The sequence below is a fragment of the Rhinoraja longicauda genome, chromosome 17, assembly GCF_053455715.1.
Source record: "Rhinoraja longicauda isolate Sanriku21f chromosome 17, sRhiLon1.1, whole genome shotgun sequence".
Taxonomy (NCBI): Eukaryota; Metazoa; Chordata; class Chondrichthyes; order Rajiformes; family Arhynchobatidae; genus Rhinoraja; species Rhinoraja longicauda.
The window spans coordinates 14,357,217-14,381,009 of record NC_135969.1 but is presented as its reverse complement, the minus strand read 5'-3'; the positions used below and the strand labels follow the sequence as shown (position 1 = coordinate 14,381,009).

Sequence of the window (23,793 nt, the reverse complement as noted above, 5' to 3'; positions counted from 1 at the left end):
ATCAAGGGACATGGGGAAAAACCAGAAACGGAGTACTGATTTTAGATGATCAGCCATGATCATATTGAATGGCGGTGCTGGCTTGAAGGTCCGAGTGGCCTACTCCTGCACCTATTTTTTAAATGTTTCTATGGATGACATCTCAAAACAATTCCTGGCTTATAATTCTGTACTCAAATTAATACTGGAGATTTATTCCATCAATTTTACATTTTCTTACATCTCTATTTCTTTACATATTTTTAATGTTCTTGGAGAATTTTATGCCACTCTGGATGTGGTAAGCTCCAAATACTTCAAACTGGAAGTGCTGTCTGTTCTGGGATGGTTGTTTCTACTGCTGTATCACATCACTTTTTTTAACGCTGGCATGAGAGATTACCAAGTGGACAGAGGAAAATTATCAAAGACATGTTCAAAGGTTCTATGAAGACATGCTTCATCCCTAAATTACGCCTCGGAATCAGTCAACCTCAGTACCATGCATTTTGAGCACATCTTGGCCTTACAGAAACAGCAGACCATCTTGCACAAACTACCAATCAGCGGGCACTGATAGCCACTGTCATCCATCTGTGGCAGCCAATTATGCCAATTTGGGATCCATAAAACTAAAGTCAATACAAGTTGCACTAGATTCTGAGGGGTTGGCCAAGAAAATGGTTCTGATGTCACTGCAGTACTGATACTTTTCATTATTTCTATTCCTGACAGTTTTGTTTGTTTTCTTTCCATATTACCAGTAGAGTAGGTTATTTCCAGTTGATGAAGACTGTGCTCATGGATTGATGATGGATTCCATAATGAATTGCATCACAGTTCACTACTCACAGAATATTTGTAAACTATATCTCTATAAGAATAAAACCGGTCGTCGTCCTGCAATAGTTGCGGGTGAAACTTGGGTAGTAAACTTGTGTGACTTTAAAACAGGTCATTTGTAATGTTGGCTTGACTAATGCATAGTACATTAACCTATGTAAATGTGGATCCTCCTGGACTATACTACTTGTTTATTGGTCCCTCCCTTGCTATATTTCTCAAGTTTATATTTTCTCATTGATAGCTCCTCCAACGGTTTCTAAACCTGCAACAGTTTCCCAAGATGGTCAAACCTACCAGTTACAGAATCAACCTGAGGTATGTGGGGACTTTTCAGTATGCTCACGTTTGAGATTTTTGAGAGTACTGAATTGTTCAGCCCGAAGATAGATGCAAAATGCTGGAGTAACTCAACGGGAGAGGCAGCATCTCTGGAGAGAAGGAGTGCGTGATGTTTTGGGTCGAAACCCTTCTTCAGAATTGTTCACCCCCTTGAGTTAGATTACAGAAATATACTCTCTCAAGGGTCATTCCAGAAATCCAAAATAACGCTACGAATTATTTGCTGTACAATTTTTAAAAAATGTAAATGTTGCAGCAACCTTTCTGCCAAATGTTGAAGCTGAACCTGCCAGTAAGACGCAAAAACAAGAAAATAAAATTAGACACCTGCTTGCTGCATTTTGTAGCTTTGAACTACATCTACATATTGGCATTAAGCTGAAAGCACTGATTTTTTTTTGCAGACTCCATTTATGTTAGTTGACTTCTGGCAGCAGATTACAAAATATATGAAGGTGGTTTGTTGCAGGTGTTAGTGGAATAGTTTCCATTAGGAAACTGAAGAGCTTGTTGATTAAGAGGAAAAAAATCAATTTCCAAATATTCTTTGATATCTCGGGGGGGGGGGGGGGAAAGAGTAAAAGTTTTAATTTGACATCTTGGGCAATCGGATGGTGGCAGAGGGCCTTGTGGAGCCTCTTTGTTACTGCATTCAGAAAAACTAAGTTTATTGAGCTTAAACATTTTGCATTAATACAGCTGGCATGAACAGTCTTGAACAGTTCCCCTTTTCATTCCATACTGTAATTTCGATGCATCCGTTTTATTTTTGAGATAGTGATGTGTTTTGATGCCAAACTGTCCCTGGAGTATTGTGTGCAGTTTTGAGGATGGACATTCGTGCTATTGAGGTAGTGCAGCGTAGGTTCACCAGGTTAATTCCCAGGATGGCGGGACTGACATATGATGAAAGAATGGATCGACTGGGCTTATATTCACTGGAATTTAGGATGAGAGGGGATCTTATAGAAACATAAAATTCTTAAGGGATTGGACAGGTTAGATGTAGGAAAAATGTTCCTGATGTTGAGGGGTAGGCCATTTAGGACTGAGATGAGAAAAAACATTTTCAGCCAGACAGTTTTGAATCTGGAATTCTCTGCCACCAAAGGCAGTGGAGGCCAATTCACTGGATGTATTCAAGAGAAATTATATAGTTCTTAGGGCTAACAGAATCAAGGGATATGGGAAGAAAACAGGAACTGGATGATCAGCCATGATCATATTGAATGGTGGTGCTGGCTCGAAGGGCCGAATGGCTTACTCCTGCATCAATTTTCTGTTTCTAAAATACTTTCAATGTGTTTGACTGTTTATTATGCACTTATCAATTCACTGCTAGTTAGTTTGTAATGGCTCTCAAAGCATGTCTTGGATATGGATTTTGACCTGGGGATATTTAGGAATGGTTGCAGATCTTCAGCTACAGACTTACTCCAGCATTCAGTTAGATCTTGGTTGAAATAAAAATAAAATGCAGAAAAATCTCGTAAGGCAAGAGTAGACAGCATTTGTCTAGGCAGAAGTCTGGATAATGCAGATGAGAAAAAATATTTTGTTCAGCATATTTTATGGCATGTTGCAGTCTGAGTCATTTGTCTTAATCAAGGTATAAAAAGAAATGTAGATGCTTGAGACATCTGTAAAGCAATTAAATCGAACACTCAGCAGGTCAGGCAGGATCTGTGCAGATAGTAAGTTAACATTCAGATGAAAGGACATATATGTAAAAATGATTAATTTCACTCTGAAGAGGTAGAGTTAAGTCAGATGAAAGAACATAGATCTGATCATCTTTCTGCACAGGCCCTGTCTGACCTGTTGAGTGATTTTATTTGCCTTTCAGATGTCTCGAATGTGCATTCTTTTTTGTTACACCTTGATTAAGACAAAGGACACAGACTATATACCCTCTATAAAATAAAGTGCTGTGCAGGATTGTTTTCATCTGCATTGTGCAGTTATTGGTTACATGTTGCATCAATCAGTTTTGAGAAATTGTCTACATATTAATAGTTGGCATGGTGGACATTTAATGATTTACTTTGGAGTATTTTAACAAAAGGTAACTTTTTTTCCCAGGCATTACAGTCAGGTCAATCTCAGCACACAGATTCTTCCCCACCTAATGGTTCTTCAGATTCAAAGGATTCAAACTATCGTGAGTGTTTTACCCAGGTGTTTCTTTGTGCTTTACCCAGATGCACTCTATTTAGATGTTGCTGAGAAGTCATTTTGTTTTTCTGTTCCAGCTGTACCAGATGTGTCCACTTACCAATATGATGAATCATCAGGATATTACTATGATGCGCAGACTGGATTCTACTATGACCCAAATTCGCAGGTACTCACTTATCAACAGTGCACATTTTAAAAGCTTGCTATGTACTGATTTGCTTGGGTATCTTCACATGGTCATACAGTACGAAAGCAGGCACATTGGCCCAGCTTGTCCGTGCTGATCAAGATGCCCCATCTAAGCTCGTTCTCTTCATTTGGCCCGTCATCCCGTACCTATCCATGTATCTGATCAAATGTATTTTAAATATTGTTGTTGTACCTACCTCAACTACATCCTTCAAAAGGGATATTTTTTGTTTTAAAACAAATTTATATTATCAGAACCTTGGGTAGCTTGATCAAAAGTCTCATTACTGTAGTAACTTATGAAATTAACAATGATGGTTTCTGAATCCAGGGAGATTTTTAATCTGTTGCAGTTATACTTGCCTGTTCCATTAAGATGTAGCCAAACTTTCCCTGAAAATTTCAGCATTCTTAAACAGACAAGTTTGTTTTTCAGGTAAAACTGGATTTTCCAATCTATGCGGCATTCCTCTTATTAATGCCACAGCCCACTTTTAATTGGGTTGCCAGCAGTACATGAAGTTAAAATTATTTTCCCTGAAGTCTCATGCCCAGTGTGTTGCTCTGTGGATAAACAACATGTAATAATAATAATAATAATAACGCATTACATTTATATAGCGCTTTTCAAACACTCAAAGACGCTTTACAGGGATTTCTAGAACATAGAGAAGTGAATAAATAGATAAATAAGTACAGAACAGAAAAAGTTAGACAGAAGGTGAGGTGACCTTCAGTGGTGGTTGAAGGCAGTGCTGAACAGGTAGTGGGTGTAAATAATATGCCTATTTCAAACGATACTATTCAGAAGGGACTTCTGTGTTTTTCATCCAAAAGAGGAAAATCTGAATTGTTGCTATGCTCTGAACTAGTGTAATGTAATGCTGGGCTATTTGATTAAAAGATATAGCATTTAAAAAATGGCTGTTTGGCCCACTGTCCATGCCAACCATCGATTGTCTGTTCAACATTCTCCATGTTATCCCACTATTGCATCCACTCAGTGGCAATTTGCAGTGGCCATTTAACTTACAAACCTACACCTCTTTGAGATGTGGAAGGAAACCCATGTGGTCACAGGGAGGACATGCAAACTTCACATAGTGTCCGAGGTTAGAATTGAACCTGGGTCTCTTGCCTTGTGCGAGACACTACCAGCTATGCCACGTTGCAGTCCTGAGCACAACTGTTGTGAGGGCTCAAGAAATTAGGTCCTGCTCTTATAGTAGGTATTCCATAGTACGAAGAGAAACATGCGTTTTAAAAGGTATATATTTTGATTTTAAGCAAATTGACATTATCACAACCTTGGTCTGTGATGAAAAGTACCATGCACCACTCTGATAAACATTTGATGGATAAAATGGAATAAATCTGAGACTGAAGGTTAAGATGTGATAAAGAAGTCAAGAATGTACTGATAAGTAGTTAATCTACTGATATATTTTTGTTTTCCTTGTATAAGATACTTGTCAAGTTGGATATATGAAAACTTAAGGAGGCAATTGAATGAATCCACATTAAGTGATTCTGCCCTTCTTGATCCATACTTGAGTTAAAGATATCGATTACACTTTTCTTACCCATCATCGAATAATTTAAGAGGTCCTGTGATAAATGTTTAAACTCTTGACTTATTGTGTTATAAAACAATAATGCGTTTCAAAATGTTGTTTCAGTACTATTTCAATGCACAGACTCAGCAGTACATGTATTGGGATGGAGAAAAACAAACTTACTTGCCTGCTCCAGATCAATCTATGCAGCAAAATATGAAATCAGCCACTGGAGCAAAAAACAAAGATGGGAAGGAGAAAAAGGAGAAACCAAAGAGCAGGACAGCACAACAAGTGAGAATTATGGCATGATTTACTAAACGCAAGTGGTTTGGCTTCCATTGCCCCATTAATGAACCTTTGCAGCTGAAACCTGCAAGTGGATTGTTGTTAGATAAATATTATGGACATTCTTAAGGTGCATGAGAATGTATTGTATGATTTTTACTTCTCCTTTGAGGTTTTCTGTTTGGATATCATTTCATGTTGACAATTCATTGCCTGTTGGACATTTAAAAAAAGCCGATCTATTGTCAGTGATCATGTTCCATTCTATATTGGGTACATGGGAACTTAATGTGAATTTTTTTTTCTCCATAGATTGCCAAGGACATGGAGCGGTGGGCTAAAAGTCTAAATAAACAGAAAGATAATGTCAAAACTACCATGCAGATGATAGCTGCTAAAGAAGAGGAGAGGAGAGAGTCTGCTGCTGCAGATGCAGGATTTGCTCTATTTGAGAAAAGGGTATGTTAATGCAGTCAAAAGGTCTTATTGGGTGTAGTGGAGCACTTGAATTATGTGGACTTTCAAAAGGACACTAATTTTATATTGAAATGGAGAAGATATTAGCTAAATGAGGAAAGGATTCAAGATAGACACAAAATGCTGGAGTAACTCAGCGGGTCAGGCAGCATCTCTGGAGAGAAGAAATGGGTGACGTTTCGGGTCGAGACCCTTCTTCAGACTGATGTCGGGAGGGGGCGGGACAAAGATAGAATGTTGTCGGAGACAGGAGGACTAGTGGGCGAACTGGGAAGGGGGACGGGATAGAGAGGGAAAGCAAGGACTATCTGAAGTTAGAGAAATCAATGTTCATACCGCTGGGGTTCTTGGTTCTTGATCCTCCAAAATATTCCAAATGGAATTTAAACTGTAGGGTGGAACCTACCCAAGGGAAATATGAGGTGCTGTTCCTCCAATTTGCACTGGGCGTCACTCTGACAATGGAGGAGGCCCAGGACAGAAAGGTCAGATTGGGAATGGGAGGGGGAGTTGAAGTGCAGAGCCACTGGGAAATCAGGTAGGTTAAGACGGACTGAGCGGAGGTGTTCAGCGAAACAATCGCCAAGCCTGCACTTGGTCTCGCTGATGTAGAAAAGTTGACACCTGGAACAGCGGATACAGTAGATGAGGTTGGAGGAGTTAAATTCAAGAGTTACAGGAATGATTGTGAGCAGAAGCTCATGTTAACAAGTATTAAGGTTGTCTACAATTTTGGGTGCACAAGGATAATTAGGTGAAATGTGAACTTTAAGGGACAAATGAATTAAGGAATATTTTGTAAACAATCGAGGTTTTTAAATCCATAATTAAAATTTAAAAATAAATATTGGAAATAAAACAAATCGAAATTGGGCAATGATAGACGGTGGAAACTTGAGAATATACCTTGGTTAAGCTGGGTCCATTAGTTTAAAAATCTGTGTGACAAGATAAAAATAAGCTTTTCTGTAGTTGAGGCATCTAGAATGAGGACAGTATACAATTTGAGATTTGTAATAGAAAAATAAATTGAGATTTTTAATAGAAAAAATCGCATGGTTAAAGTGCACATTGTCAGATTTTATTAAAGGCCATTTTTATACATTTTGGTTTCACCATGTAGAAGTTACAGCTGTGTTTATTATACATAATCCCCCATTTCAGGGCACCATAATGTTTGGGACACATGGCTTCACGGGTATTTGTAATTGCTCATTGCTCAAGCTAAATGCCTCCTTCAGGCAGGTATGAGAGCTTTCAGCCTTTCTATCACCTTTGGAAACTTTTATTGCTGTTTATCAACATGAGGACCAAAGTTGTGCCAATGAAAGTCAAAGAAGCCATTATGAGACTGAGAAACAAGAATAAAACTGTTAGAGACATCAGCCAAACCTTGGGCTTACCAAAATCAACTGTTTAGAACATCATTAAGAAGAAGGAGAGCACTGGTGAGCTTCCTAATCGCAAAGGGACTGGCAGGCCAAGGAAGACCTCCACAGCTGATGACAAGAATTCTCTCTATAATAAAGAAAAATCCCCAAACACTTGTCCGACAGATCAGAAACACTCTTCAGGAGTCAGATGTGGGTTTGTCAATGACCACTGTCTGCAGAAGACTTCATGAACAGAAATACAGAGGCTGCACTGCAAGATACAAACCACTGGTTAACTGAAAAAATAGGATGGCCAGATTACAATTTGCCAATAAGTACTTCAAAGAGCAACCACAGTTCTGGAAAAAGGTCTTGTGGACAGATGAGACGAAGATTAACTTGTATCTGAGTGATGGCAAGAGCAAAGTATGGAGGAGAGAAGGAACTGCCCAAGATCCAAAGCATACCACCTCATCTGTGAAACACAGTGGTGGGAGTGTTATGGCCTGGGCTTATATTGCTGCTAAAGGTACTGGCTCATTTGTCGTCATTGATGATACAACTGATGATTGTAGTAGCATAATGAATTCTGAAGTGTCTGGACACATCCTATCTGCTCAAGTTCAAACAAATGCCTCAAAACGCATTGGCCGGCGGTTCATTCTACAGCAAGACAATGATCCCAAACATACTGCTAAAGCAACAAAGGAGTTTTTCAAAGCTAAAAAATGGTCAATTCTTGAGTGGCCAAGTCAATCACCCGATCCGAACCCAATGGAGATGTTGGGTATTATAGGAAACAATGTAAGAGGTCAAAGACAGGTCAGCGTGGGATAGTTTTTGAAGGAAATTAGAATCCCGTCGCCCTTGCAGATTGATCACATATTTTGTAAACTTGGCACTTTCTGCACTTGGGGTTACAAATGTAGACTATGTTATGAACATTGCAGTACATTAAATTGGAAAAATACATCAGAAAATAGGAGCAGAAGTAGGCCATCGGGCTCCTCATGCCTGCCCAACCATGGCTATCCATGCTGGCCTCTACTCTTCTGTGTCATTGCCCCATAATCTCTATAATAAAACCAATGCAACAAGATTCCCAAATGATTAGCTATTTCTTTGGTTGACTCTTGTATTTGTCAATAATAGCTGATAACCAGACTGACCTGTAGTCCCCTGCCTTTCTCCTTATTTGAACAGCATTGACTGTTTTCCGATCTTCTGGAATTTCCTGGTACCCTCCGGGAATTTAGTGAGTTGTCAAAAATGTAACCACTGGTTCCACTATATCTCTGCACCCATTTCCTTTAAAATCCCAACATGTTGTTCATGGGGCACTGGCGACTTATCTGCCTCTAGCCCCCCACCCCCCGAGTTTCTCCAATACTTTATCCCGTCTGATATCTGGAATATTAGCAACGTCTTCCATGGTGAAGACTGATGTAAAAAATGTATTCAATACATCTGCCAATTTTTCGTTTGCTCTAATTAATTTACACCAGCCTCGTTCTCTGGAAACCCCATATTTATCTTAGTTGCTGCATTTGTCTTTGCATTTCCTCGCATCTGTCGCCTCTCAAATGGTTTGTGTTATTTAAATGTGCATTAAATTAATGGATATTGAACACATCTGTTATAGGGGATGGTTGAGCGCCAGCCAATGGTATTGGAACCATTTAGTGGTCTGTCGGAACAATTGCGAGATGATGATGAAAGTCCACTGAAGGTTTGAATGTCTTTCTTTCAAGCTTGCTTTTTTTTGGTGTATTTTCATTTACCTCAAATATTATGGGTTGAGGAACTTGCAGTGTTGCCACGTTTAGATCAGGTGAATTCCCACTACTTTTCAACAATGGAAATGGGAAAGCGTTTTCATAACTGTAAATGTGTTGTACAGAACTGCAGACTTCAAGCATGCAGGTACAGCAGGCAGTGAAGAAAGCTAATGGCATGTTGGCCTTCATTGCGAGAGGATTTGAGTTTAGAAGCAAGGAGGTCCTACTGCAGTTGTACAGGGCCCTGGTGAGACCACACCTGAGTATTGTGTGCAGTGTCTTAATTTGAGGAAGGGCATTATTGCTATTGAGGGAGTGCAGCATCGATTCACCATGTTAATTCCCGGGATGGCAGGACTGATATGATGAAAGAATGGGTCGACTGGGCTTGTATTCACTAGAGTTTAGAAGGATGAGAGGGGATCTTATAGAAACGTAATTTTTTGGACAGGCTAGATGCAGGAAAAATGTTCCCCATGTTGGTGGAGTCCAGAACCAGGGGTGACAGTTTCAGAATAAGGGGTAGGCCATTTAGGACTGAGGTGAGGAAAAGCTTTTTCACCCAGAGAGTTGTGAATCTGGAATTCTCTGGTACATAAGGCAGTGGAGGCCAATTCACTGGTCATTTTCAAGAGAGTTAGATTTAGCTCTTAGGGCTAACGTAATCATGGGATATGGGAAAAATCAGGAACGGGATACTGATTTTGGATGATCAGCCATGATCATATTGAATGGCGGTGCTGGCTCCAAGCGCCATATGGCCTACTCCTGCACCTATTTTCTATCTTTCGTCCCACCGCTTTAAGTGGCTTGCATGAAAATGGTCATATAGATTTGATGCAATGAATGCAAACTGAAATTTAGAAATAAAAATAAGCAGCAACAGATTAAAAAGTCTGGTTTTATTCCTATTCCTTTTAATACTGCCGTCAAACTTGTTACTTTACTGAATGTGGAGACACTGTTGAATAGTTGGCTCCACATTGCAAGTGAGTGCAGAAGGATAATAGTTTAACTTTAAGTATGAAGTTATGCCAAATTAAGGAAAAACATTTTTGAACAAATCTGAACATTTGATTGTGAAATCAACTTGGCTGATTTTATTGAGGTTTCTGTCCCGAATTTAATAAATGGACATTCAGTTATCTCTCAGACGTTTAGTTTAGAGACACTGCATGGAAGCAGGCCCTTTAGCCCACTGTCGACGCTGACCATTGATTACCAGTTCACACTGGCTATCCCATTACGTACTGGGGGCAAGTTACAGTGGCCAATTAACCGAGAAACTTGCACTTCTTTGGGATGGGGGAGGAATCCAGAGCACTCAAAGGAAACCCAAGCGGTCACAGGGAGAACATGCAAACTCCACACAGACACCACCCGGGGTCAGGATTGAACCCTGGTCTCTGGCACTGTGAGGCAGCAGTTCTACCTCTGCACCACTGTGCCGCCCATTTCTTCAATACATTTTAGGTGAGGTATAAACTTCATCATTATCTTATATTTGATCTGCTTCACAGTAGTGAAAATTATACTTTTGAACCTTGTTTTCATTTCTACGACTAAAGCACCTCTGTGCTATATTTGTAAAATGATAATCTGGTAACAATTGTTTATTTTGACAATTCGTACATCTCTAAGGTGAATAATAGAGGTTTATATTAAAAGTTGGAGCTGCTCACCTCAAAATACATTGATTAAACTGAACTTTGTCGTCTTTGCAGAGAAAGTCGAGTCCGCTCCAGGGTCTTGTGGCATCCTATAGTGGAGAGAGTGATGACGAAGAACAAGAAACATCTCAAGATCTGGAAGAAAAAATGACAGATTGGAGCAAAATGGCCTGTCTGCTGTGCAGAAGACAGTTTCCTAATAAAGAGGCCCTTACTCGCCATCAGCAACTGTCTGACCTGCACAGGGTAACTGCAGTAAAATTAATATGCGTAGTAGGAACTGCAGATGCTGGTTTATACCGAAGATGAGCACAAAAAGCTGGAGTAACTCAGCTGGTCAGACAGCATCTCTGGAGAAAAGGAATAGGTGACGTTTTGGTTTCAGACTACGTCTGATGAAGGGTCTTGATTCGAAACGTCACCTATTCCTTTTCTCCAGAGATGCTATCTGGCTTGCTGAGTTACTCCAGTTTTTGTGTCCATCTGCAATAAAATTAATATTTATAAGTGCGGAAATGCTTGCCACACAAAATGTGAAGATGCAGTGATGCTTTTGGCTAAATATTTCTTGTAACTGTTGGGTTGATTAGTTCATTTTGTGACAAATTATTCAGTAGGTACTCCAGTTAAAATAACTGGATGCGTACCTTCTGCATGGTGAGGATGGTGTGTGCTTTATGGCGAACATAGTAATTATATTTATGTATCATTGCAGCAAAATTTAGAGATCAGGAGACGATCAAGAATGTCCGACCGTGAACTTGAAGCATTAGAAAAAACAGAAATAGAGGTAAGCTAATTTAAATGGTATAATTGTAAAGTTAGTTATAAGGGCTCTTCTGTTTCTCAGCAATCTTTTGGTCTTCAGCTTGGCCTCAATATATACACTGAGCGTGTATACACTGGAATAAAAGTTACTCCACTAACTTCTCTAGGACCCTTCGCTGCATCTGATTTGAAAAATTACAATTTTGGATTAAACTTTGGATCACGGATCAAACTTTTACTTGCCTTTAATCGTGTCTCTATGGCTTGCTCAAATATCATTTTAAAAGGTAGAACCTGTCGTTAGTGATAGGGCTGTACATTAATGGATAAGAGATCTAGTTTTAGACCAAATTATTTTATTAGCATTTCATGGTTTGCATGGTTTTGTACTTTAATTATGCCTTCCTCCCCTCACAGATGAAGTACAGAGACAGGGCAGCAGAAAGAAGAGAAAAGTATGGGATCCCAGAGCCTCCAGAACCCAAAAGGAAGAGATTTAATAATGCTGCAGTGATGTAAGTGCAAGCAATAAACAAGGGAACTTGATTAGGCCATTTACCCCTCAAATACATTCTTATCATGAAGTGAAATTATGACTCGTAACTGATATGATCTAATTGCATACAGTTTCCCACATTCCCGCAATATCTTCAGTTAACGATCTATCAATATCTTTTTCTGGGTTAACTACAGATATTGATTCAGTTGAAGCTTTTAAGTCTATAAAACATTAATTTATTTTCCCTAGAGTAAAATGTGATAATTGAAACATTCTGTTGATGTGTAAAATGGATAGTGAATCTGGCTGTTGAACCAGAACTGTGAGGCTAGCCGTTAGATCTGAGAAATTTATTCACCTAACAAATCTTTAAAAATCTCTGCCCCAAAAAGTCATTTATGTTCCGTTGTTAAACATGCAGTTTAAATCAATAGAATATTGGATATTAAATAAATATGAAGGAGGCTTAAATAATGGTGACACAAATGATTAGTTATGATCTATTCTACACCCAGCTGGGATGAGTGATCAACTTATTTTTCCTCGTTTAAGCTTCAAAGAAAGAATAATTGCAGTAGCTTTTTCTAAAACAATTTAAACTACAGCAAATCCTCTCGGTAAATGATGCTAATTGAGAGGAGCAATGTTTAGGAATGCAAGAATAATTAGATTCTGTCCATTTAATAACGTGGATTACGTAGTGAAAAGAATGACTTCTATTGACCCATTGAGCTTTTTATTCTATGTCTGATATTCTGTGGTGATTTCTTCTTGATGCACAAAATTGAAATCAATATTGATTGTAACAGTGTCAGCCCTTGTTCCTCCATCACAGACTAGATCACAGTATGGTGAAGTTACATTATTGTTATGGATCTGATGAGCATCATCAGTGGTTGAAAGTATCAACTTAAACTTACCCAAACAAGCTCAATGAAATCCTTTGTGAATCTCCATGTTTTCTCTGGGACAAATTGAATTGATCTCTAATATCCTTGCCATTGCAGTAAAGTGTTTGGCATTTCTAATTTTTTTAATTAGAAAATAAGATAAGATATTTTCCTTGCAACAGTGATTTTGAGCAACCAACAAAGAACGGTATTAACAGTGATAATATTGGGAGTCGAATGCTTCAGGCGATGGGCTGGAAGGAAGGCTCAGGATTGGGAAGAAATCGGCAAGGCATTACAGCACCTATACAGGTATGGTATTCAATGCATTTTCCCAATTTGGCTGTCACTATCGAATTCACAATTAATTTGATTTGGATATTGATAACCTGATTTCAATAAAGTAGTTTCTCAATTGATCCCTTGTTAAACAGTGCTTTTCTTAGTCTTAAATTTGCTTTTATTTTGGCATTTCTATAATTACACGGAGGAATTCAGAGGTGCTACTTTTGATTATTGCTCCAAGTGCCACATTTGTTTTGCGTGCTGATAAGAATAGGCCAGCATTTAACATATCATAAAGATGCCTGCCAATCATTCACTTCATGCTTTAGGGAAGGAATAAGAAATCTAAAACTGTTTCCCTGAAAATTTAATTCAAGGACTGAATCTAAGTGCTGTCATTAAAATCACTAAAATTATTACATTAGTATAAATCCAACTGGAGTTTCAGTTCGATTTTTCTTTTAGGACATGGAATATTATCTGCAGCCATTTATTGCTTTGTATAACATGGTATTTGCTCACTGCTTTCTGCCGCATCTTCAAGTGGTAATAAATATACTGCACACTGAATATGGTATATTTTGGCGACTGATTGTGGAAGTTAGCTACTTTATTCTGGACACAAGCTGCAAAGGATTCCCTGGTACACTTCATGATTGCCAGCTTACGAATGGCACATATAGGCCAGGGAGCCAATAGCCTTTAATCAAGATGATCAGAGAACGTAGCTTTTAGTTGTCCCAATTACTTTGTTATAAGGTGAAAGGATGGAAACATAGGATTGACTAACCCATGGCATCAAGGAAAAGACTAAACAGTTTTTGGAATCTTGTAAATTCTAGGTAATTTCTGGCCTTATCAAATAGAGTGAAATAATTATTTAGAGGTAATTGTGCAATTTCACAAAAGTGAATTGTCTATCAGTGATTCAGCTTCCATAGCTCTCGAGTAGAAATGGGCCACAGTTCAATTATTTCTGGTCTGCTTAAATTAGTGATCCTTTATTCTGAATCTGGGAGTTATATTGATGATTAATTCCATTAGCATTAGAATGCTAGGTGCATGTTGTACTTTTTGATTTTTAATGTGGGTAATGTAACAAGACATATTTATGTTTCGTGCCAATGTAAATGCTGCATGATTCAGTGTTCTAACAATTTTTTATTTCAGGCTCAAACAAGGATGAAAGGTGCTGGTTTAGGCGCCCGAGGAAGTTCATATGGTGTCACTACTTCTGATTCCTACAAAGACGCGGTTAAAAAGGCAATGTTTACAAGGTTTAATGAATTGGAGTAACTTAACGGTTGTAAATATGTAAATAATTTTTCCTAATTTTTGCTACCGGGTATATACTTAAGTAAACAGTGTAATTTGTCTGTAGGAAATGTAATTTTTTGACACTTTGGTTAAATTTTATTTATGTTAAATGTACAATGTACATTTTGTATTGTCAATCAAGTGTACAATAATGTATCTACTGTTTCTTTTTTCAGAATAAATTTTGAAAAGAATGAGTTTTTCTTTAAATCTGTTATGTTCTGAAATGTACAATACCAAGTCTTATGTAGATTATATGTTTTGTTTTTTGCTGATTATAAATGGAAATATAAGGAACGTTACAGAGACTCATCTGGAGGAATCCTGCAAATATTTGTATAAGCCTTAAGTACAGGAGTCAGTCCATTGAGGCTACTCTGCCATTCAATACGGTTAATCCAGCCTTCAAATTTACTTTCTTGCTCTTTTCCCATAATGCTTGATCACGTTATCAATTAGAAAACTATCTCAGACTTAAACATACTGGAGGATTCTGTTCCCATAATTCTTTTTTTTAAAATATTTTTATTGAAGGAAAGATACAATACGAAAAAACGTAATGCATTACATTCCCCTCCATTTTGTTCTTTATATATAATAACAAAAATAACCCTCACCCACCCTCCCTGGACACCCCTTTGCAGCTGATGTGTTCACAATATATCATATCACAAATGCAAATGCACAATTTGACAGCAAAACCTCTACATTCTTCCAAGGCGCAGGCCCATACATATCTACAACATGTCAGATGGTTCAGGATTCTCTCATTCATTATGCATCAGCCATCCTGTGAGGTAATCGGCAATTGTGTAAACAAAAATAAGTAAATAAATAAAAGTAAAACATAATTAAAGGCAGATCCCCAACTGCAATGAAGTGCCCTCAGTCAGTGGGTAGTTCTTTTAGATTCTCAAAGTATGACAGAAAAGGTTCCCATTCTGAATAAAACTTTTTCACAGACACAGTGTAAATTTGATCTTTTCTAGTTTTAGAAAAAACATTACGTCCTCTAGCCAAGTGGCAGCAGATGGAGGAGTTGTAAATTTCCAGACCAGCAAAATTCTCCTACGGGCCAAAAGTGATGTGAATGCAATGATGTCAGATTGGTATGCATTTAAACCCAAAGTTCCATCCGTTACGCCGAATACAGCTACAAGTGGGCAAAGCCTCACTGTCACTCCAAGGACTTCACTGATGGTTTTAAAAACCACTGTCCAGTAGTCACCAAGTTTGGGGCATGACCAGAATGCGTGAGCTAGATTGGCTGGAGAGAAGGAGCACCTGTCACAGCCAGCGTCTGTCCCCGGATATATGTCGGCAAGCCTAGCTTTGCTTAAATGAGCCCTGTGTAAAACTTTGAATTGTATGAGCCCCAATTTTGCACATGATGACGAGGAATTAACTCTTTTCAGTGCTTCTGTCCAGCGTTCCTCAGACAGATCCATACCAAGGTCATCCTCCCACCTAGTTTTAATTTTGTTCAGGTTTTGATCCCCTAACGACATCAATTGAGAATATAATGCAGAGATCAGTCCTTTATTTGCAAAGGTAAGAGTGAGTTTATCCAACCCTGTGACAGACGGGAGATCAGGAAAAGAAGGAAATGTTTTCATGGCAAAGTGGCGGATCTGAAGATATTTAAAGAAATGATTATGTGGGAGGTCATATTTTCTGCACAGGTTTTCAAAACTATCAAATATGTTGTGTGTATAAATCCTTAATGCACTTAAGACCATTCAAACCCCATTGTCTAAAGGTTGAGTCAAGTGTAGAAGGGGGGAATAAATGGTTACTGTGAACGGGACCCAGAACTGAAGCTGATGTGAACTTATAGTGACAGCGAAATTGAATAAAAATTTTGAGGGTGGATAGTACGACAGGATAGGATGTGAATCGAGAGGATTTCAATGGCAGGGAGGAATATACTAAAGCTGGAAGTGACGAGGACTAACAAGACTGTGACTCAAGCAGACACCAGTCTGCATCTGGTCGGTGGAGCCAGAATAATATCTTTTGGATATTAGATGCCCAATAATAATGAATAAAACTGGGAAGGCCCAGTCCACCTACTTCACGACCTCTTTGGAGAGTACACTTATTAACCCTTGGAACCTTATTGCCCCATATAAAGGAGGTTATAAAATGGTTAACTTTGTTAAAAAATGACTTCGATAGGAAGACCGGCAAACACTGGAACAAATAAAGAAATCTGGGAAGTACAGTCATCTTCACCGACTACTCTCCCAGCCATAGTAAGTGGTAGACTACGCCATTTCTCAAAGTCAGCCTTCATTTGGCTAACTTGAGGCGTATAATTAGCTTCAAACAGAGATGTAAAAGAGCGGGTAATGCGTATTCCTAGATATACAAAACCATCTTGAGATAAGGGAAAAGGCAAGGATTCCTGTCGGATCTGTAGGGCTGGGTTGATGGGGAAGCATTCACTTTTTTGGAGATTTAGTTTATAGCCAGAGAAAGTTCCAAACTGATCTAACAATGACACAATAGCAGGGATGTTCCCATAATTCTGTGGCAAGGAATTCCAAAGACACTCAAGCTTCAGAAGAAATTCTTCATCCCAGATTTATGTGGGCACCCCCTTATTCTGAGACCACACCGATTCTCATTCTCTTATTTTTCCTTTTTATATCCCTGAAGACATGTGTTTCACTAAGAAACACAAACTTCACAATACAGTCCGAATTTAAAGTGCTGAAGGAATTTGGGGGGCCGGCTACGTTTAGCTAGCACTTGTATTTTTGCTCAGCATGTGTTTTCTTCTGTCCCAAGTTATTTAATCTTTCTTTGTAGGACCACACATCCATATTCTCTTGCTGGTGAATATCTGAATTTGTTCATGACGATCAAGAATTTGTTCATGAAGTGAGCTCATCCCATTTCACCTATGTCACTCTAAACGTTTCCTATCCATGTACCTGTCTAAATATCTTTTAAATGTTATTTTACCTGCCTCAACTACATTCTCTGGCAGCTCATTCTATATACCTCTCACCTTCTGAGTGGAAAAAGTTGCCCCTTGGCTTACTATTAAATCTTTCTCCCCCCCCTCACCATAAACAAACACCCTCTAGTTGGTGGTTATCCTACCTTGGGGTAAAAGACTGCATTCACTTTATCTATTCCCCTCGTAATTTTATACATCTCAAGATCACACATCAGCCTCCTGCACTACAAGGAATAAAGTCCTAGCCTGCCCAACCTCAGCTTTCTTCCGTCCGACAACCGATTCCAATGATTTGGAATCCCTACAGATCAAAGATGCATCAAAAATAGAGTAAGCCTTTGTCGGCCCCCTTTGAGGTTATATGCACACCAGTCATTGGCACTACTGTAATTTTTCAGATCAATGTTTGCAAGCTGCAGGTCGCTTCATAGTTAGGCAAATTTTTAAAATCTATCCAATATGCAAGATGTTATCAAAGGACACAGAATGCTGGAGTAACTCAGCAGGTCAGGCAATATTTCTGAAGAACATGGATGGGTGACATTTTGGGTTGAGTCAGTCTGAAGAAGGGTCTCAACGCAAACCTTCACCTATCCGTGTTCTCCAGAGATGTTGAAGACCTGCTGAGATACCCCAGCACTTTGCGTATAAATAGCATTTGCAGTTCTTTGTTTACACAAGCAAGATATCCTTTTCAAAGATGCTTTACTGGGGTCCTTGAGCTGCATATCCAACCTTGGTTTTCACTTTTTCAGCAAAATCAGTTACAAATTCTTTATGATGTCATTTTACATTGTGATGTCTTCATTGTTAAAACTCCACATCACTGTTATCTGATAGAAACCTGAGGTGAGATCTTCTTAAATGTGTTTTTAAATTCCATGGTAAAAAGTCTGTGGGCCTCTGCTATTTATAACCTGATTTTGATGAGTAAACAGTAGGTGACAACTAGAGTACTGCATTATTTTGTCACTACAAACAGGAAAAGTATGATGAGATTACTGAAAAGTTATGAGGAGGCCAAGGGAAAATTTAACTGAGACTGATAAATAGACACCTAGAAGTGGTGAAAATAAAAACTATTTTCCTAAGAAAAGTAGTTAAGAAACGTGACTAAGGTAAGAGGGAAATTGAGTCATAAAAGTCTGGAACTCGGTACCTAAAAGGAAATGTAAACTTTCCTATCTCCTTGCATAGGGAATGGTATATTTGCAGAAGGGTGTATTAATATTTGTGCACAAATAATGTGTGGCAAATGCACTTGATATATCAGGTAATCTGCAAGGTAGTGTACCTGGAGCTAATGATATACTAAATGACCCAGATGGCCACCTCTTGCGCAATAAAAATATCTATGATTTCGGAAAGGGACCAAGTGTCATTATATATGTGTTTGCTGACTACACTGCCAAGTGGGGAAAGTTAGTATTAAGGATAGCAAGGCATTTGAAAAGTGATATGTACAAGTTATGTGAGAGGCAGAATATGTGGAAAGAGCAAAGAGGAAGTTCTGCAAAATGTTGGTGTTGACCAGTTTTGTTGCATATAAATTGTAGAGTTAATATCCTTGTTTCTTTTTGTGCAGAATTGAGAAAGTAAATAATATGAAAATTATTTGAAAGATTTAGATTATTAACTGGCAGCACAAAGGGATTTATGGCTCCTCGTACATGAAACACAAGTCTTGTAATCGGGAGCACCATGCTCATTAAAGCCCTGGTGTTTTTCATTTACTTGGACTCTTGGAAGGTTAATGGAATATTGGCCTCTACTTCAAGGAGTATGGCATTTAAAAAAAGTAGGGATATTTGATGTAACTGCAGGCTGCTGGTGAGGCTGGTTCTAGAGTACTGTATACAGATATAGTACGGGTGTCAGAGGTTGCGGGGAGAAGGCAGGAGAATGGGGTTAGGAGGAAGAGATAGATCAGCCATGATTGAATGGCGTAGACTTGATAGGCTGTATGGCCTAATTCTATTATCACAAACTTATGATATGGAATCGTATGTACCAGCAATGGAGCAATGACATTTCTAATTGCTGCAAGCCCATTATCGCAATAGCACACAAATACTTAATAAATTAAAAGTCGGTAAGACCAGGTAACCTGCTCAGAATAGTGTGAAATCAAAGTGTAGTACAACCAAATCAAAGTCTATAATAGATGTGGAGATATAGTCCCCATATTTAAGGAATTGCATATTTGTATTGGAAGAAGCAATTTGAATGACCTGATTCCTGGATTGAAGGTGTTGTTTTATAAAGAAAAGTTGAGCCTTTACTCACTGCATTTTAAAAGAATGGGAGGTGATATGAGTGACACATACTGGATTCGGAGGAGTATTTATTGATGGGCCAAATTGCTGAGAGGACATTGCACAGGTATCTGGAATTAGCAAGCATAGTTTTAGAATAAGGGGTTGCCAATTCACGGTGGGGATGTGGAGAATTTAGTCTCTCAAGGGGATGTGACTTTGGAGTTCTCCATTCATAAGTGCTGTATAGGCACTCATTGAATAAATTCCAGGTGCAATTTGCGGTCTTTAAGACTACAAGAGAGGCAGATTTTGAATAGTGTTATTGTGGTGTTGAAGCCACAATTAAATTAGCCATGTAGAAACAAGGAACCGCAGAGACCAGTTTACAGAAAAAAATGCAAAACAACACCTATCCATGTTCTATAGCATTTAGTGCCCTTTTTAGATCAGCCATGATCTGATTAGGTTGAAGAAGGGTTCCGACTTAACACCACCTATTCCTCTTCTCTATAGATGCTGCCTGACCCACTGGGTTACTCCAGCATTTTGTGCGTGTCTATTTTGGGTAGAAACCAGCATCTGCAGTTCCTTCCTACACCTGATCTGATTAAATATTGGAATGGATTCAAGGGATCGATTACCCTACTCTTGTTTTATGACACATTTTAAAAAAAATTAAGTGAAACTGAAGTTTCACTCTGAAACTTCAGTCTGAAGAAGGCTCTCCACCCGAAACGTCACCCATTCCTTCTCTCCTGAGATGCTGCCTGACCTGCTGAGTTACCCCAGCATTTTGTGAAATAAATACCTTTGATTTGTACCAGCATCTGCAGTTATTTTCTTACACTAAGTGAAACTGTGAGGTTGATTTAAAAATCTCTTAAGATTGACTTGAAGCTTTCCAAATGTAACGATTGATGATAGTGTGGCGGTACCCGGGGATTAGGCCACTCCCTGGATCATCCCCCTCAGCACGGGTTGGACAGGGCTGGGGAAGGGACTAGTGCTACGGGGTTTACCTGAAGGGGCTAGAGAGTTAACTCGTGCGTGAGACTGCAGAGAGTGTGGGTGTTCTGTTGCTGGATTAAATTACTGTTAATACTTACCTGGCGTCTTGCCTGATTCCTACTGCGTCCAGACCTACTACAATAGCACTCTTATGGCCCTGAAGGGACCCATTGAGTACTTGTCAACCACTGTCGCACTACAATAATTCCCAAAAGCCTTGGAGTGATATTTTTCTGAAATCTTCAAACGCAGAGGTTAAATTGATTTACCCATTGACTGAAGCTTCCCATATGAGATTTTATCACAGTAACAGCGCAGGATCCATGTATAGAGTGGATGTGGAGCGGATGTTTCCACTAGTCGTGGAAGAGTCTCAGACCATAGGCCACAGCCTCAGAATAAAAGAACGTACTTTTTGGAAGGGGATGTGGAGGAATTTCTAACGATAGAGGGTGGATCCATTGCCACAGACCGCTGTGGAGACCATGTCACTGGATCTTTTTAAGGCAAAGATTGACTAATTCTTGATTAGTATTTACGTTATGGGGAGAAGAATGGGGTTGAAAGGGAAAGACAGACATGATTAAATTGTGGAGTAGACTCGATGGGACGAACGGCCTAATTCTGCTCTTATCACTTATGATCTTGTTCTGGCTTCAGCGCCATTGTTGTGTTGAGTGGGACGATGGGGGTGGGAAGAGCCTACAACTCCCAGAATGCCGTTGGGGGTGAATTGCACTTTCAACCAATCAGAGACGGCGGATCTGCGCGGAGCTCGCTGGGTAGTCTCCGAGCCCGGCGCCATCTTGTGTGTGTGTGTCTGTAATGGCGGTTGGTTCTTGACAGGTGGCGGAGAAGGATTTTAGGGGAAGCGGGTTCTCCCCGAATAGCGCGGTGTCTTTGCTACCGAACGGTAAGTGCGCTGACGATCATGCAACGTGGTCCGAGTGTCAGACTGACGGGTTGGGATTAGCCGCATCCGTTTTGAGAGAGCGAGTCCGACGGTGAGGTGGCAGCGGAGGCCCGCCCGGATACAGCGCAGCGGCGGATCTGGAGAGCCTGCGGACAGGGAGAAGGGAGGGGTGGGGGGAGGACGATGAAGAGGGGGGGGGGGGTCAGAGGAGGGGAGCAGTGGGGTGGGGGGTGAACGCGGCCGGGAGGTGGTGACGGGGGCAGGGTGGAGGGACCTTATGGGGATGACGGGGTTGAAGGCGGTGGGGTGAAGGGAGCCGAGAGGGGTGGGTGGTGGTGATTGGATTCGGGGAGAGTGGTGGGGGTAAATGGGGCCGGGAGGAGAGGGGGGGGGGTGCAAGGGGTCCGGTGGGTGAAGGTGTGGGGAGGGAGGGGGTGGAGGTGAAAGGGGCACGGATGGGTTCGGGGTGAAGGAGTGCAGATGGGGGGGGGGGGAGATGGGGAGAGGGAGGGCAGATGGGGGGGGGGGAAGGCGGGGAGAGGGAGTGCAGATGGAGGGGGAGACGGGGAGAGGGAGTGCAGATGGGGGGGGGGAAGGGAGTGCAGATGGGGGGGAGGCGGGGAGAGGGAAGGCGGATGGGGGGACGTGGGGAGAGGGAGTACAGATTGGGGGGAGGCGGGGAGAGGGAAGGCAGATGGCGGGGAGGGAGTGCAGATGGGGGGGGAGGTGGGGAGAGGGAGTACAGATTGGGGGGAGGCGGGGAGAGGGAAGGCAGATGGCGGGCGGAGAGGGAGTGCAGATGGGGGGGGGGGGGGGGGGGAGGCGGCAGATGGGGGGGAGTGGGAGGGTGAAAGTGGAGGGGCCAGAGTGCGTGGGGGGAGGAAACTGACGTTAAACTGCTGCCCAAAAAATCAAACTCTGTTTTCAGATTGTTCCTATGATTTTTTTTGGTGTGGTTGGGGAGGTGAGATCCCATGTTTTAATGGCTTTTCGCATGACCAGATATCCTTTTTTGGAGCAGAATAAAGCTTAACGTCTCAGAAGTTATTTATCTTCTGAGAATCCTATGTGTGGTCTGAAGGCCAAATTTATCTTCCAAGTTCTCCTTGGGTGATGTTAAAAACTGTGGGCTGATTGTTTTCAATTTGCACGAATATGAAGCATCAGTTGCATGTTTTCTGAACCTTGAGGATTGTAAACAATTGTTCTTTTAATTAACTGATTGATGGTGTGTGAATACATGAGATTCTGTACCTTGATTCAAAACCAATTGTAATGGGATTGCCAGTTATTTTAATAAAACAAAAAGATCTGTGGGAAGATGAAAAAGAAACAAATTTCTGATTTATATCCATTATAGGTGAGAGCTAATTGCCAAAATAAGCCATGTCAAAACTAAAAGAAAACAGCAAGCTAGAATTACAACTGTGGGTGAAATTTTAAATTATGGATAATTCGACCTGCGAAATCAGAGAATGGAAAGAACCTTCCCATGGATTATTTTTACTTTTATTAAAGAAACGGCAATGATCATTAACAGTGTGTTCTATGTGCAAACCAATAATGTTTTTCATGTTAGAAATCAGTTTATCATAATGTAATATCAGGCCTGATGTATTTTTCCTAGGCGTTATAAATCAAGGTCTTAATTTTGAATAATCCTCGCAAGCAAATCCTTTTGAAGTATGGGTTCTAATAAACGGTGAGTCAATTTTCCTAATACTTTATGTGGAAAATAGAACATGTAGAAGTGCGGTGACGGTTCTAACATTTGAACAATGTTCCAAGGACTTTAATATCCAGTTTGAGGGTGGGAGTAAGAGACTGCTTTTACTATACTTTAGTTTATTGTCGCGTGTACGTGTACAGTGAAAAGCTTTTGTTGCATGTTAACCAGTCAGCAAGAATGACAATACATGATTACAATCGAACCGTCCACAGTGTACGGATACATAATAAAGGGTCCAAACCTCCTGTGGGCCTGGCAACCCTCCCCCAACTGACAACCCATGGACCCATTGACGGCTGGGGAGTCTCCCCCGGGACCGTGGGCTGGAGAGGGAGCCACTCACCCTGGCCCCGGACGGCCATTGCGGCGGCCAGAGCGACCCGTGGACCCGTTGGGTGCAAACAATAGACAATAGGTGCAGGAGGAGGCCATTCGGCCCTTCGAGCCAGCACCGCCATTCAATGTGATCATGGCTGATCATTCTC

At 40.3% G+C, this 23,793-nt stretch overlaps 2 protein-coding genes across 8 annotated transcripts in view; both read left to right on the top strand.

The window, feature by feature from the left end:
- The window catches only part of LOC144601775 (RNA-binding protein 5-like), a 36,353-nt gene extending 21,803 nt beyond the window's left edge, over nt 1–14,550 (top strand). For all 5 annotated transcript variants that reach the window (XM_078414178.1, XM_078414179.1, XM_078414177.1 and 2 more), the window contains 11 exons: nt 1,067–1,140; nt 3,247–3,325; nt 3,417–3,508; nt 5,211–5,381; nt 5,688–5,834; nt 8,868–8,954; nt 10,728–10,919; nt 11,389–11,463; nt 11,859–11,956; nt 13,013–13,142; nt 14,286–14,550. In XM_078414178.1, coding sequence (XP_078270304.1) covers nt 1,067–1,140; nt 3,247–3,325; nt 3,417–3,508; nt 5,211–5,381; nt 5,688–5,834; nt 8,868–8,954; nt 10,728–10,919; nt 11,389–11,463; nt 11,859–11,956; nt 13,013–13,142; nt 14,286–14,411 — 1,271 coding nt within the window. In that variant the 3' untranslated portion in view covers nt 14,412–14,550. The remainder of the gene's footprint in view (nt 1–1,066; nt 1,141–3,246; nt 3,326–3,416; nt 3,509–5,210; nt 5,382–5,687; nt 5,835–8,867; nt 8,955–10,727; nt 10,920–11,388; nt 11,464–11,858; nt 11,957–13,012; nt 13,143–14,285) is intronic.
- Nucleotides 14,551–21,476: 6,926 nt separating this feature from the next.
- Nucleotides 21,477–23,793, top strand: part of LOC144601774 (RNA-binding protein 5-like) — a 30,505-nt gene continuing 28,188 nt past the window's right edge. For all 3 annotated transcript variants that reach the window (XM_078414173.1, XM_078414174.1, XM_078414171.1), the window contains exons 1-2: nt 21,477–21,579; nt 23,207–23,281. In XM_078414173.1, coding sequence (XP_078270299.1) covers nt 23,265–23,281 — 17 coding nt within the window. In that variant the 5' untranslated portion in view covers nt 21,477–21,579; nt 23,207–23,264. The remainder of the gene's footprint in view (nt 21,580–23,206; nt 23,282–23,793) is intronic.